Consider the following 16458-nt stretch of genomic DNA (forward strand, 5'->3'; position numbering starts at 1 on the left):
ATTGTGAACCCTGAAAAGTTACATACAAGTAGCATTATACATATATAGTTAGAATTATATATGTGTATATATATTATATATATGCATGTGACAACAATTAGTGAAGAAAGAAGCCATGAATTTGAAGGTGAGTAAGGAGGGGTATATGGAAGAGGTAGGAGGGAAGGGGAAAATTGTGATTATATAATAATATCAAAATTAAAATAAAAAGCTTTTTTCAAAGAAGTTACTAAACCCAAGTAACTGTAATAACATTATTGATAAAAGATAGTAAATCAAAAGTGGAGAGTAGACATGGAGGGAAAATGAAAAGTTAATCTTTAGATATCATATATAGAACAGAGAACCAACTGGACGTATCACACAAGCAGTAAAAGATGCTTTGGGGGAAATTACCATTCCATTCACTCCAACAGATACTGACATAGTGTGTACTATATACCATTCTCTATTCTGGAGATAGACAAAACACAGTCTCTGCCTCCAGACTTTATGATTAAGTGGTGAAGACGCTCTAATAAAATTGCAGTGATATGAAATAGTAAGCAGAATTACTGAATTATATGGAAAATATATGTAAATATAGGTGGGAACGTAATTGATTGTGCAGTTACCAGTGAGAAAAAGTTACAGAAGGGATGATTACTGAGTTTGTCCTGATGACTGAGTTTGTCCTTGGAAGATAAATATAAGTTTATTCAATAAATGAGGATATGCCTTGTTAAATAAAAGCATAATCTCAGGAAAAATATAGGGCATACAAATTCATGGCCTTCTAAAAGAACAATAAGAAATCTGAAATGATTGAAGAAAAATGGATTTCAGAATGAAGATGGGTAGTGCAAAGGGGATAATGATTATCATAAAGCAAAGCATCAGGAACATACATGGTACACATACACACATGAAGATAAAACACTCATGCACATAAAATTTAAAAACCTTTAAGAAAAGAAATATAACACTATCCAGCAAGAACCAAGGAACTCTGTTCAGTTGGAGACTTCTCAGAAAGAAGAATCAGTTGTGTTTTTTTTTAAAAGGTGTCGTCCCTGGTAGATTGACCACACTTCAGTGGATGGTCCCAGCCTAGTATTATGTGGGCAGTACAAATTGGACTTTGTGGGTTATTTTCTTTTTTTTTAAGTTTTGAAAAGAAGACAGGAAGCTAAAGAGGGTAGGAATGGATCTGGGAGGAGTTAGGGGAAGTAGTTGAGGGTGAATATGATCAAAATACACTATATGGAATTCTAAAATAATTATTAAAACCATTTAAAAATATCCAGCAGGGCTGATGGAGAGAGGAGATAGCAGGGCCCAGGGATGGATATTTTACTGAATTTGAAATATGTATAGGAATATTTTGAAGAGAGCAAGTGACTGACAGTACAGCCCCTCCTCCCCAGCTAATACAGCAATCTAACTGCTTGGGTTTTGATGCTCTCAAGGAAATCATTGTATATTTCTCAGCTTTCTAGAGCTCTGCTCAAGTGGTCCTTGAATAGACTCTTGGGATAATTGTACTTCTCTGTGTCACTGCTCTGTGTGCCGCAGAAATGGAACTGAAACTTGCTTGCCAGCACCTGCCGATGTTCCTTCTCAACCAGCTCAGGCATTCATTTCAAAGAGCTCAATTTGAAATATGGTTTTGCCACTTAATTAGCATTGCGATCTGGAGCAAGCTAGTAAAATTCTCAAAGCCTTTGTTTCTGCATTTGTGAAGTGAAAGAAAAGAACAGCTTCTGTATTAAAAACTTATAATTATAATTTAATACATGAATTATTTTTCTGTGTAGTGTTTGGCATATAGATTGCTTCAAAGCAGTCAGATACTTGTTTCTTCTTTCCCCATTATATTTGGGGAGTCCCATGATCTCCTACATCCATTTTAGCACCGCATCTGGACTTCATTCCATCCATTATCAAGAGTATTAGAGAGGAAGAGAAGAAGAGATCTGTCCACAGAAAGACAATGAGTAGTGGCTGTTGATTCAACTCCCTCTTGACTTTGCGGCAGAGATATTTTGATGTAGACAGTGTCTCAAAATAGGAAAAGTATTTAGATATTGGATAGAATTTTTTCTCTAAGCCAAGAAATATGAGTAAAACATTATGACAGCTATGTGAAAAAGTATCTACACATTCATATGTTTCATGTGAAAATAGATCTGCACATTCTCATATTTAAAATCAGAAGGGAATGAGGAAAATGGAAAGCATTTTAAGCCCATAGAAATATGTTGTTGCATTGTAATCTTAATATTATTGTGCCTGTGGAAGAGGATCTTCTTCCCTTGAAACACATGCATCTTCTATCCTTCTTTTCGAAAGAACAGCAGGAGGACAGATGATTGAGTAAAGGGATTTGCACAGTGGAAATGACAGGCCCCCATCTCATCTGTCCTTCTGCCCAGCTTTCCATTAACCATCAGGACCTACCAGAGGCCTGGAGAGCTTCCTAACTGTGCTGCTTCAATACTCTTGCATCATTGATGTCATCATCTCTACCCTTCTTCTAGGAGTGGATCTTATTGAGGGAGGTCTGGAAGAAGTTGTGCATGTTTAGCCATCAGTCCGAACCTTTTAGATGCAGCAGGAGACCAAAGCAACAATCCTTTTCTAATACTTTGGCCTTTCTTGGCAGGTGAATACGGCTATGCATGAGGCAAAACTTATGGAAGAATGTGACGAGTTGGTAGAGATCATCCAGCAGAGGAAGCAAATGATTGCTGTCAAAATCAAAGAGACAAAGGTAAACCCCAGAGCTTCAGGGAGGCCAAACACGCAGCTGGCCTTTTACAAAGCTCATTCCTGACTATTGCAATTTGAAATTGAATCAGAAAATCAAAAAGAAATGAGATCATTGGGAGAGACACCAAGAAGTGTTTGCTGAGTCTGATAAAAAGTGATGGCAGCTCTGGGCGCTGCAAACATTCTCTACTTTGGCCTGGATGTTGGTTATGTGTGCACGCATGCACACGGATGATCATTTACTTAAGATTGAGGCATTTTGCTTTAGCATGTTTTCAGTTAAATGTTTTAACATTTATTTTGTGTGTATGGGTGTTTTGCCTGGGTGTAAGTCTGTGTATCATGTGCATGCAGTGTCCTTGGAGGCCAAAAGAGGTCACGGGGTCTCTTGGGACTGGAGTTAAGGTCAGTTGTAGGCAAACATGTGGATGTTAAGAATAGAACCCAGGTCTTCTGGAAAAGTAATCACTGTTCTTAACCACTAAGCCATCTTTCCAACCCCTTACCCTCCATATTTTAAGGTAATAAAAAGAAAGGAAGAATGGTAGAAACATGGGTTGGGATTACAGAAGAAATGTGACTGCCATCTTGGCTGCTTGAGCCTTACAAAAGGTGCTGGGAAACTATTGTGATTCTGTAGGGAGGATGCAATTTGATATGGTAGAGATGTGCATGGTAGATCAAAACATGATATTGATGCCAAGAAATCAAGTTTGCAGACATGCAATGATTTCTGGTATGAGTTCTAGAAGATGTAAACCAGGCTAGTGATAGAACATATGGAAAGGAAAAGCATAATTGCTAGAGAGAAAACAGCATCATTTAATTTATTAGCTATAACAGAGAAAAGAATCAAAGAACTGCAGATTTCTATGCAGGGAACTGAAGAGTAAGGGTTAAAGAGGTCAGATGAAAGTCTCCATGCAGCCTCTGTATGTTTTTAGACTTGTTAGCCTACTGGTAAATGATAGTGATTAAAAGCCCATGCTGTGGGTACAATGGGAAAAGTTGAAAGTACCTCATTTGATGACCGATACTTTGTGCCATGCTGGGTAGTTCCAGCTAACATAAACTGAAGTTTCCAAGAATACATTGTAGTAGGTGTAAAGATACTTAGAGAAATATATGCTTGGAAATATAACTTCTCATAAATAAAAATGGGGGAGTTTTATTAAATGTATGCAAAAATATATTGCCAAAATAAAATGTAACAATGGTGATCTCTAGGTGGTAGAATTTCTTTTTATATTTGTATTTAATTTTTTAAAAATTAGCGTGCATTGCTTTTACAATCAGAACCATCTTGTAAATACAAAGAGGAGGTAGATAGTAGAGAAATGCCTGAGTGCAAAGTAAGTAATCAAGTTATAGACTGGGCAAGAGACTTAGCAGCCAGGATGAGAAGGTGAACAGTTGATGTAGGGGCCATACGATATTAATAACCCTTACTTTTAGAATCACTGGGGCAGACCTCCTTCATGGTATTTTATTGCTTTTAATTAAGCACAGTATGTTGTATCTCATCTTTTCTCTTCCCAATCTTTTAAGGTTATGAAACTGAGAAAATTGGCACAGCAGGTTGCTAATTGCCGCCAGTGTCTTGAACGGTCAACAGTCCTCATCAACCAAGCTGAGCATATTCTGAAGGAAAATGACCAAGCCCGGTTTCTGCAATCTGCAAGAAATATTGCTGAAAGGTATATATGCTCCTTATATTCTTTTGAAATGCCCGCTCTTGTGAAAGGGGGCTGGCTTAAAGTCACTTAATTCTCTTCAGCCATTGTACAGTAGCTGCCACCTGAAGATTTTTACCAGCTAGGTAAATAATTGAGCCTCAGTGATAAATTACCCTGCAGATATCTTGACCCCTTCCTCTGTCTTTGCAGCCCACCAGCTTTCTTTCTAAAATATTGTTTATGGTTTATTTAACTTTATTTTATGTGCATTGGTGTGAAGGTGTCAGATCCCCTGCAACTGGAGTTACAGACAGTTGTGAGCTGCCATGTGGGTGCTGGGAATTGAACCTGGGTCCTCTGGAAGAGCAGTTAGTACTCTTAACCACTGAGCCATCTCTCCAGCCCCCCACCACTGTTTTAATACACAGCCTTAAGCTTCCTGCTAGGTCTTGAGCAATCTGTTATAGTTATGGTGTATGGAATAGAAACTCTGGATTGCATTGATAGGGTATGCCTTTCCTAAGCCTATGTACTTTTAAAAAAATAAATCAAATTCGCTCCTACTTCCTTGACTTGAATTCCTTTCCTAGCCCCCTGTTTTCCTTCCCTACTTCATATGTTCTCTTTTTTCCAAACCACTGAGTTCATTTATTGTTGTTGTCTGTATGTGCATAGGTGTATATACAGTTTTTAATGTTTGCATTTTGGTTTTTCTTGCAGAAATTCCTTAGAATAGTAATTCTTGGGCTTTTGTTTAATCATTTGGTCCTTTGAAAATTAATGTCATGAACATTGCTCCAGAGTGTCAGAGAACTCTTGGATCATTAATAGTCTATCTATTGTCCCAGAGTCAATGCTCCTAAAGGAAATCATTGTCCAGTAAAGCCACCAATCCTTCAAGAGGTTACAGTAGACCATTAGGCCAGATATGATCTCCTTTACATATTTCACTCGCCTTCATTGAAGACTGGCTTTTAAAATCACGATCTTCCTCCCATTGGTAGTGCCATTAATCTTGGTCAGTTCACTCAGACAACTAACCCATGTAATACTCTAACCACCTAGTCATCCACCTTCTCTTATACCTTCTCCAGAGACTCCCAACTTGGATTCTCTTTATCCAGTCGTGTCCTGAATCACATCTCATCCTCATCACTCAGAATCACACAATCATAAACTAAAGTATCACATTTTCTAACCACAACCTCTTTTTAAATTCAACTTTATTGAGATCTCTAACTCTTGACTCATAGATACACTGTCCTATTTTCTATGAGTGACCTCTTGTCTCTACTTTGTTCTATGCTTATTTGGGCTTTGCGGTTTATCACTTCAGCCACTCTCTCTCTTTTCCCAATTCTCCTTCCCATCGCCCAGTCTGACAAAATCCCAAACTTGAATCAGCCCACCTTTTCCCATGCCTGTATTTGACTTTCTGAATTTTGGTAGAGAAAAATCACACAACCAAGTATGCACCACACTACTGAGCGTGCAGTACTAACTCTGTTACTATGGTCAGCTTCCTTTTCAATCCAGCTCCACAATGCTATTTCAAATCTTATTGTACTCACCCTAAATTTCAACACTGCTGTGTTTCTGCTCATGCTTGCCAAATTATATAGATAATGTTAAGTATAAATGATAATGTTTAAGTTCTCGTATCAAATTTCTAGACGTAGTTATGTGCATATGCCTTACTTCCACCTTCCTTCTGGTTCTAATAAAAGACTTGTCTCCTCATTTGTGATTTGGCTATGTGCATCCTTATTTTTTATAGCTTCAATTTTCCACACAGTTGTTGGTTTCACATCCGCTTTTAGGCCCACTCATGTCTCCATAGACTAAAACAAAATTTAAAAAACCACAATTTTCTTCTACCTCATATTCCCCATAGTTGTCATTGTATTTCCCTTCTCTTTGAAGACAACTGCTTTCTACTTCCTCAGTCCTTATTTTCATTAAATGTTAAATCTTGTTTACAAAAAATGACACCTTGTACGTAGTTAGAATGTAAAATATAGCAAAATTATATTGCCAGAAACAGCACTCTCCTATTATCCAAAACATATAGGTTGTATTAATCCAGCAGCATTTATAATCAAATGTCTTTTAGCAGCTGTTGCTCCTTCCTCAGCTGTCAAACAATTCAAAGACAACATAATAACATACAGTATCCAGATTCTCTGTGTAGTTTCCATCTTTATGTGGCTTTATTTTGAACTCTATTTCTTTTATTTTTATTTTTAGTTTTTGATTTTTTTGAAACAGGGTTTCTCTTTGTATCTTTGGCTGTCCTGGAACTCACTCTGTAGACCAGGCTGTCCTTGCACTCACAGAGATCCACCTGCCTCTGCCTCACAAGTACTGGTATTAAAGGTGTGTGCTACCACATCCAACTATTCTCATTCTTTCTTTTTTTAAGTACTCTGTCCTTTTTCTTTTCTCTCCCAAGCCTATGTATATTTTTTAAAACATACTCTAAACCATTTAGAGGTTTTTTTTTATCTGAATCTATCTTTACTGTATATCTCTCTTTTTCTGACCATATGAGTCTTTAATTTGCTAAGTGATATGGCCAGGATTAAAGCCATGGCTTTGATGATTGGATCCACCCCATTCCTTAGCTTTCTGAGAGTCTAGCTTCATGGTGGAGTTACTGGAAGGAGCCATGTTTATTGCCACAACTCCATAGAGTTTCAAGATTCCTGCCACCACCAAGAATCATGCTGTTGGCTATTTATAAACATATTTTAAGTGTTTGGTGGTGGGGCCTCTTAAAAGAACTGCAAGATTTTTGCAGCTAAAGCTGAGTCAGGAAGCCTCTCTTAAATGAGACGCGCTTGCTTCTAGCAAACAAAGCCCACCTGAGAAAATGCTGCTACCAAGAAACTATGCTCAACTCTGTTCTTTTATGTCTAGAATTACTTTCCAATATCTCTCAGGTTTTATGTGGATGGAGTTGACCATGTTGGGCACCAGATGAAGATGGAAGTTATAAAAATAATCTCATACTAGAATTGAGTGTAATAAAGGGTTATTTATTTAGTGGTAGACTCAGAAATCACAATCCTCTGCACAAACAGGGAACAGAAACCGAATCCAGAAGCAGGGAGTGGGGGGATGCAAGCATGAGCTTTACATTGGCATTTATAGTATAAGACGCCACACCCAAGTGGACTGGTATCTTAAAGGAGTTCCTACAGCACACATGAGCCCTAATACCTCCATTTTCTCAGTGTTCTCTTCTGTTGGTCTCTTTTGTTCTTGAAAGTTTCACTCCTATTTTCATCGTGTACCTGATTTTATGAATCTATATATAAATCTAAAAACTACAAATGAGAAAAAAGCATATGATGCATTTTGAGACTGGTTTCATTTGCTTAATTGAACATCTGTAGTTGAATTCATTTTCCAACAAAGTAACTTCATTCTTCTTTTTGGCCCCCCAAATACATACATACATACATAATACACACACATATATAATACATACATACACATGTGCATACACATGTGCATAGATATCATATTTTTCTTCATTATCCTATTGTTGGGCACCTAGATTGGTTCCATAACTAGACTATTATGAAACACTGATGTATAAGAAACTTTGTGATATGTTGACTTGGAGTCTTTGGGGTAAATATCCAGGAATGTTGTAGCTGGGTCATATGGTAGATCTATTTATCATTCTTTTTTTTTAAAATATTTATTTATTTATTTATTATGTATACAATATTCTGTCTGTGTGTATGTCTGCAGGCCAGAAGAGGGCACCAGACCTCATTACAGATGGTTGTGAGCCACCATGTGGTTGCCGGGAATTGAACTCAGGACCTTTGGAAGAATAGGCAATGCTCTTAACCACTGAGCATTCTTGAACAGCCTTCATACTGATTTTTATAACTAGTTTACATTTCCACTAGCAGTATATAAGGGTTTCCTTTTATCCATATCCTGGCCAGAATTTATTATTTTTTAAATGATTATCACTCTGACTTGGATAAGATGCAATCACAATGCAGGATTTATTTGCATTTTCTGATGGTTACTGAAGCTGAACATTTTTTCATGATTGTTGTTCACTTGCATTTTATCTTTCTATTTTGGGGTTTGATCTGTGTGTATGCATGCATGCATGTGTGTATGAAGGTGCACGTGTTTTCCCATGCCCATTTGTATGTGTGTGCATGTGGTGAGCAGGGGACAACCTTACTCGGTCTTCATCCATTTTGTCTTTTGAGATATGTTCTCTCACTGGCATAGAATTCACCAAATAGGCTAGCTGGACAATGAGCTTTGGGTATCTACGAATCTGCCTTCCCAACACTGGAATTATAAGTATAACCTACCATATCATGCTATTTTTCACATGGGTTCTGAGGATTGAACTCAGGTCCCCATGCATCCACAGTAAGCACTTTACCAACTGATCTATCACCCAAGCCCCCCACATTTTATCTTTTGAGATCTATTCATGTCATTAACACATTTATTGATTGCATTGTTTGATGTATTGCTGTTTGGTGTGTTCTTTATATAGTCTAGATATTAATCCTCTGACAGATATAAAGCTAGCAAAGGTTTTTTCCTATTCTGTTGGCTGTCTCATCACTCAATCAACTATTTCCTTTGCTAGATAATGTTTTTAGTTTCATGAGGTCACATTTCTCCTTCATTCACATTATTTCTTTAGTGACTGGTCAAGTTGTACTACAGAGTCATAGTAACTAGAATAGCTAATTAAAATGATCCCTGACTCAAAGACAGAAGCATACATTGATAAAATTAGAATAGAAAACCTACATGTAAACTCACACAGCTATCGCCACCTGATTTTTTTTTAAAGATACCAAGAATACATATTGGAGGGAGAAAATAGTCTCTTCAACAATTGGTGATTGGAAAAAATGAGCATTCACTTGTATATGAATGAAGCTAGACCCTCACCTCTCACCCTGCATAATTATTAGCTCCAAATAGATGAAATATCTTAATTTGAGACCTGAAATATTAAAACTGTTACAGGAAATAAGCAGGAGAAACAATTCCAGATATGAGCAAGGATACAATTGTTTTGTCTTTTTGAGGCAGGGTCTCAAATTTAGCTGTTTTTACATGGAACTTACTCTGTCATGTACACTGTCATCAAACTCTGAACAATACTCCTGCCTCAGCCTCCTCAGTGCTAAGAATATAGGCATGAAATTATTAATTCTTTCCTAATCTTCTGTTCATCATTCTATTAAAATTGAACTTTCGACATTTGAACAAAAATTTACAAGAGACCTTCCCTTTTAAAGCATTCTATTAATTCATTGCATTTTGAGCATATTACCCTCTCCCCCAACTTTTCTCATATTCACCTCCACCTCTTTAGTTACCCAATTTCACATTCTTTCCTTTTGTTAATCCATCATGTACAGTTTGTACTACTCAGCTACTCTTAGATGTGAGTCCTGCCCGGTTGACAGATCAGGGGTTTCACCATTAAAGGAACTGACACACCTTTTTATCAAATGCTATCAAATGCAAATAGCTCCTCAGCTAGGGGAGGAACTCTATGCTCATCTTTCCTCTTCCAACTGAGATTTTGTCTGCATTAAACTAGTACACGTTTTGTGCATGCTGTCAGCATTGTGAGTTCATATGTGCAATAACAGCCTGGTTGTGTCCAGAAAACAGACTCATTGAAGTCCTTCATTACCTCTGACTCCTAAGATTTGTATGCTCCTTTTCCTTGAAGATCCATGAGCCTGGAGGAGAGGAACATGATACAGGCATCCTAAATGGGATGAGCACTATGTAGTCTCTTATTCTTTGCATGTTGACTGTGTGTGTGTCTCTATTGATTGCTATCTACTGTAAGAAAATGCCATGTGGAAACCTACAGTAGAATATATATATATATATTATATATACATATATGCATTATATATATATATATATATATATATATATATATATAGAGAGAGAGAGAGAGAGAGAGAGAGAAGCGATAGAAAAAGTTTAAGTGAAGGTACCTTATAATAGGGGATTGACACCCCAAACATAGACTAACACATAAAAAAAAAACTCAGTGCGAAGGATAATTCTTTGTGATTCATTGTTTCAGGCCTCTGCTAGGACCGGTGTATTACTTTCAGTACTTTCCTGAATACCTGGTAAACTTTTGGCTTCCCTTTAAAGTTTCAGTTCTGAAAGATGTTGGGAAGCTATGAGGGGGCGGGGGCAATTTGTTGCTTGGTGAACTTTGCTGTAGGATTATAAAACAGAATGCCAGCTTTTTATTGTTGGATCTCAGCTGTCAGTAACTGTAGGTGTTTCTTTTGGATCTGTTTCCCTTGGAATGAATCCTGAACCCTCCTGCTTTTGGTGGGCAGGGTATATGGGGTGGGACAGGCTTATAGAACCTGCTGTCAGCATTCTATGGGCCAAGCAGGGAATAAGACTGAGAAATCACACACACACACACACACACACACACACACACACACACACACACCCTCTCACACACACACACACCCTTTTTTTTTTTATAAAATGTCAAAATTCTGCCAGCGTTCTCTGGTCTGTTGTTGGTTACTGCACATCTGTCCCTTTCCAGTTCCAAACATTTGTTGACAAGTCTCTTTGTTGCTGGCATCTCTTTGTTTCATTCTCTTTGTCTTTGTAGGTTTAGACCATTTTTAATTCTTTTTCCTTCCAGTGGGATTTTAGGAAAGCAGAGATGAGATATGTGTTTCAACCACTATATTTAACTGTCCTTCCTCCTCAGGCCTCTGAAATGTTTTCTCCCATCTTAACATTATTGAAAGTGTTCGTTTCAAGGTCACCAAAAGAAGACCTTGTTGCTAAATATAAGACTTGCTCCTTTGTTTCATCTTTCCCTTTCATCTTATTGGTATCTCAGTCGCATGTGTCCCTACTGACTGTGTTTACCTGAAATCCCTCTGTTTTGTCTCTCATAAAAATTCCCATTACCTATCCACTTTGCTTTCTTTTTCTTTTCCTTTCTTTTTTGACATTGAGAGCAGCTTTTCCTTGATCTATTTCCTTAACGATATTGTTCTTGCTGATTCAATATTATGAAAGTCTCTTCTCCCGGCACAGTTTTCCTTACAAATTCATTAGCTTTTAAGGTTTCTATCACCATTTAATTATGATCAAATGCTATGTTGATGATACCCAAATCTCTATGTAAATCTTTTCATGGGCTTAAATGTATGGAATAGATGGCTATCTCTGTGATGCCATCCGAGAATCATCCTCACAATATAAATATCTTTTTCTCTGGTCTCTCATGGAATCTGAAATTCATCCCTATTCTTATTCATTGTATTGTATTAATATATGATAACCACATAAAATGAAATATTAGCTGGGAGATATATACCTCTCCAACATTTTCTGTATTATCTTGTATAATGATCAAGGTCTTGAGAGATTGCAATGAGATGCTAATGTATAAACACAGAAACAGAGACCACAGAAAGATCCAACACCCCATATTGTCACTTGTAACACATTTCTAGCTTTCCAGCCACCACTAACATTTAGGAATATAGTATTGTAATTTTGAAGTAATTGTATTACTTCACAAATGTAAAATAATACTGTATATACTCCATTAAAGCTGTTGCTTGAAATAAGATTTCACAAACTTTCTCTCATATCATTAAAAACTATTTTTGAATGGCTTATGGCATTATATATTATATATTATATTATATATAATATATTATATATATTATATTATATAATTATATAATTATATTATAATTAATATATATTAATATATAATTAATATATTAATATATAATTAATAATATATATTATATATAATATAATTAATATAATATAATATTATAATAATATTATAATTAATATAATTATATAATATAATATATATAATATATTATATATATATATAATATATTGCAATACTTAATTTGGTCTCCGATGTTAGAAAATTAAGTTATATGTGGTATGTTGAGTGCATTGTGGTTATCATTACATGAATCTCAGTTATTTGCTTTGTAGGAATTTTATTAAGGGGACCAATGAGATGGTTCAAAAGTTAAGAGCGCTTTCTGTGTAATCATGAAAACTAGAGTTAAGATCCCACCACCCGGGCTGAAGAGCCCATCACCTGCACTAGAGAGATGGCTCAGAGGTTAAGAGCACTGGCTGCTCTTCCAGAGGTCCTGAGTTCAATTCCCGGCAACCACATGGTGGCTCACAGCCATCTATAATGAGATCTGGTGCCCTCTTCTGCCCTGCAGGAATATATAAAATAAATAAATCTTTAAAAAAAAGATCCCACCACCCACACAAGATAACTTCCCTGCCCTACCCATGCCTATAACCCCAACTTTGAGGGGTACAGATTCAGGAGGATTTCTGGAATTGTCTGGCTTCCAGTATTTATGAAAAACGTGGGCTCTAGGTTTGGGAAGTCTCACAGGAATAAGTGGATAGTGACAGATGAGGACTCCACACCCTCTTATGGTCTCTGCCTGTATGCATAGTCTCACACGCTTGTGCACACATGTGCACACACACACACACAAATTGATGACTAAATCTTTTAAAATATTTATGAAGTAGAACTAGTGTCAACAAATATTTCATCATCAACTGTTTTGATATGCAGTGTTCCCCTCCCACATATCTATTTCCGTTTCAATGAGATATGTGCATCAGCACTGAGGTACAGCTCCACATTGTCATCCTCAGTAGCCTGTGGAGTTCTGACCCCTTAGAGACCTCGATCCAGACCAAACTGGGATTCATGGATTTGATGTAGAGAAGAATTTCAAAACCAGCCAGTGTGATGAAGCAGAGTTGGAAAGTGCATTAAGCACAAGGGTTAGGAGAAAGAGGCACCCATGGAAACAAAGACACACCTAAGAGTGTGAACTTGGCCTCCCCTAAGAGTTACAGAGAATTAAATACCCATGTATGGATGTGAACTCCTCAAGGGAGCCACAGAAAATAAGACATGCACAGAGTATAAGAAAGAGTCATGGAAAATTAGGCATACCGAAGTTGTGGATGTGGGCTCCACAAGGGAGGCGCATAACTAACGGCCTTGGCATTAACCGTATATACCCTTGTGCTGGCCCTCAAGTTACAGCTTAAAAGGTTGCTAGCTAAGAAACCTTAGCGCCTTTTATCGCCCTCTTTCTCTCTCTTTTGAGAATTGAGATTATATGGTGACTCTGGAGATGCCTTGTATTGAGTTCTAACCTGATGGGTTAAGCCAGAAGATACTGTGGTCTTACAAGGGGCTTAGTACAAGCCTTTTCTCTCTAAATGGGATTTCTGGTGAGATTAGAGAAAAATACAGCTTTACAGCTGAAAAGGGAGAAACTTAAGCAGTTGTTAATTGTGCTAAAATTCTTTCTTCATTTCTGGCAAGAGGCTTCAGATTTCTGGGTGAGAGGCCCCGTTTTTCTCATGCCCCCCAATTTTCCGTCTTTTTATCTTGCTTCATGTAGGCATTGTTTAATACAGACATAAAAGTTCTTATATTATCTTGCTTGTAATCTAAATGCTTTCCCGTCTTAATTTACATTTCTTCAGTTTCTCATGTATTTGGATTTTCTGTGGCAGGATCTTGCCATGTAGCCCGGCCTGGGACTCATGATCTTGCTGCCTCAACATCCTGAGTTCTGGGATTCCAGGTGTGCGCTGACATGCCCTGCTGTGTGCTTGCCCTTTAAAGTCTTCTCGGCTGTTTTGTTCCATAGGGCACTGTTATTATTGCCGCTGTTATTTTTGCCTAGTCCTGGCTGACCTAGTACTCCCTTCGTAGTCCAGTCTGACCTCAAAGCCTAGAAATCCTCTTGAGTTCTGGGATTACAGGTATTCACCACCACATCTGGCTTGTTTTCATGGTGCTGTTGGTTTATTTTTAATTAAGTAATGTATGTATCTATTTATTATCCATTCATTTATTGATGTCCCTCTTTGTGGGTATGTGTGTGAATCCACATGTGTGAGATCAGAAAACAACTTAGGAAAGTTGATTCTCTCCTTTCACAGTGAGAGTTCTGGAGATCAAACTCAGGCAGTCAGGCTTGATGACAGACACCTTTACCCATTGACCATCACACTGGTCCCATGTTTTCATGGTTTTTCAATCAATTTTTCAGGTGTGTGTGTGTGTGTGTGTGTGTGTGTGTGTGTGTGCAGTATTAGAGAACTGAAGCCAGGGATTTTTGACTGCTTAGTAAATAAATCCTCCACTCCCTTTTCAGTTCTGTTTCCACTCCTGTGCCTGTCACAGCCAGTGGTCTCTGGCAGGAGACACAGCAATACACTGTCCCCTCCCTGCAGCAGCCTGAGGGGTTCTTTTCCGAGACTGCCACTGGAGTGATGACAAGGAATCTCAGGCTGAGTCAGCTGGGAGCAGAATTGGAGTGTCTTAGGCAGACCGTTTCACATCGATTTGAACCTGAGTGTAAATAGAAAGAAAGGTGCTCGGGAAAAGGATACAGGGCAGCCAAGAGCATGAGTTTGGGCTTCTCAAGAAAGCATCCCCCTTGAATGCCTTAGCAGTGCCTGAATATAAAATGTTACAGTCTTTTGAAATTATATAGCTTGAAGTGTTTCAAAAGAAACACCTCTACTCTGTCTCTTTCTTCTTTTTGATAAGTGAAATAATGGAATGACTCTGTAGGAGCCTTGGGTAAGATTGCAACCTGATAAGGCAAAACCAGGGGTTCTGCAGGTTACACAAGGGTCTTAAGACATGCCTTTTATTGTGAATAGGCTAAGTTATTGTGAGATTTCATAACAGTTGAAGGCTTATAGCAGAGACCCCCTTAATTTTCCTGCCCTGTTATTCTGCCTCATTAATACTTCACTTACTGCTTATTCCTAGGGGACTTTAAGATCCCATTGACTTCCCTCCCCTACAGCTTTAAAACTGTTCTTAAAGCATAAATGCAGGGTGGCCTCAAACTCACAGAGATCCGCCTACCTCTGCATCCTAAGTGCTGGGAATAAAGGCAATAAAGGCGTGCAGAAGGGGAGGAAGGGAGGGGAGCAGAGATAAATATATAACTCAATAAAAACAATTTAAAAAATATAAATGTGGGTGCTGGGGATTTAGCTCAGTGGTAGAGCGCATACCTAGCAAGCACAAGGCCCTGGGTTCGGGCCACAGCTCTGAAAAAAGCCATAGATGTATGCACATCACTCCTCTATCTAAATTGCTCCAGTGGCTCCTATTATTCTTAGGTTAAAAGTTTAAGCTAAAAACAAAGAAGATAATGCCTTACATGATTTTGCCTCATTCTCTACCCTTTAATCTTTGCTAAGTATTCATAATGTAGTCATGGCTTAAAAGTAACTTCCAGCCAGGCATGGTAGTGGCGCACGCCTTTAATTCCAGCACTTGAAAGGCAGAGGCAGGCAGTTCTCTGTGGGTTCGAGACCAGCCTGGGCTACAGAGCTAGTTCCAGGACAACCAGGGCTGTTACACAGAGAAACCCTGTCTCAAAAAAACAGAACAAAACAAACAAAACAGAGCCACCACCAACAAAATACACACATACAGAACAATAAAACAAAAAGTAACTTCTTCTGGGGATAGTTGTCTTTGTATTGTTAATCTCTCATTTCTTAATACTGTCATGCAGTGTATTCCAGAAACATCTACATTCTCAGAAATAGTCAAGAGGTATTATTTGTAGACATGCAGCAAAGTATATATATTTGCTCAATTCCTCATGTCCTTACAAATGGCTCAGCATAAAAATTTCTGTTCTGATTTTCCTCTACTCTATGCCTCTTCTGTCTGCTAGAATCTGCATAGTGTTTCCAAGATAATGACTGTTTCCTTCTATCTTGCCATTTGTATGCACAAGGACCTTCAGTTCCTCTCACTCAGAAGATCTGATCCAGAACTGAAACCTGACGATTTTTGTAAAAGTTCCTTCAGATAAGTCTGATTAATCATCAGATCATAAGAATTGCTGACATACATAAAATGTACACATAAAGTTAGCAATAAATAAAT

The 16458-nt window shown here is 37.8% G+C and overlaps 1 protein-coding gene across 1 annotated transcript in view; it reads left to right on the plus strand.

Annotated features, from left to right (window-relative positions):
* LOC121437157 (probable E3 ubiquitin-protein ligase MID2) overlaps nucleotides 1-16458 on the plus strand; it is a 96975-nt gene that overhangs the window by 64611 nt on the left and 15906 nt on the right. Inside the window, exons 4-5 of the mRNA XM_041637002.1 lie at nucleotides 2645-2752; nucleotides 4300-4448. Coding sequence (XP_041492936.1) covers nucleotides 2645-2752; nucleotides 4300-4448 — 257 coding nt within the window. The remainder of the gene's footprint in view (nucleotides 1-2644; nucleotides 2753-4299; nucleotides 4449-16458) is intronic.

This window comes from Microtus oregoni, unplaced genomic scaffold (assembly GCF_018167655.1).
Source record: "Microtus oregoni isolate MIOR12 unplaced genomic scaffold, Mior012 000050F_ref0000143, whole genome shotgun sequence".
NCBI classification, from domain to species: Eukaryota; Metazoa; Chordata; class Mammalia; order Rodentia; family Cricetidae; genus Microtus; species Microtus oregoni.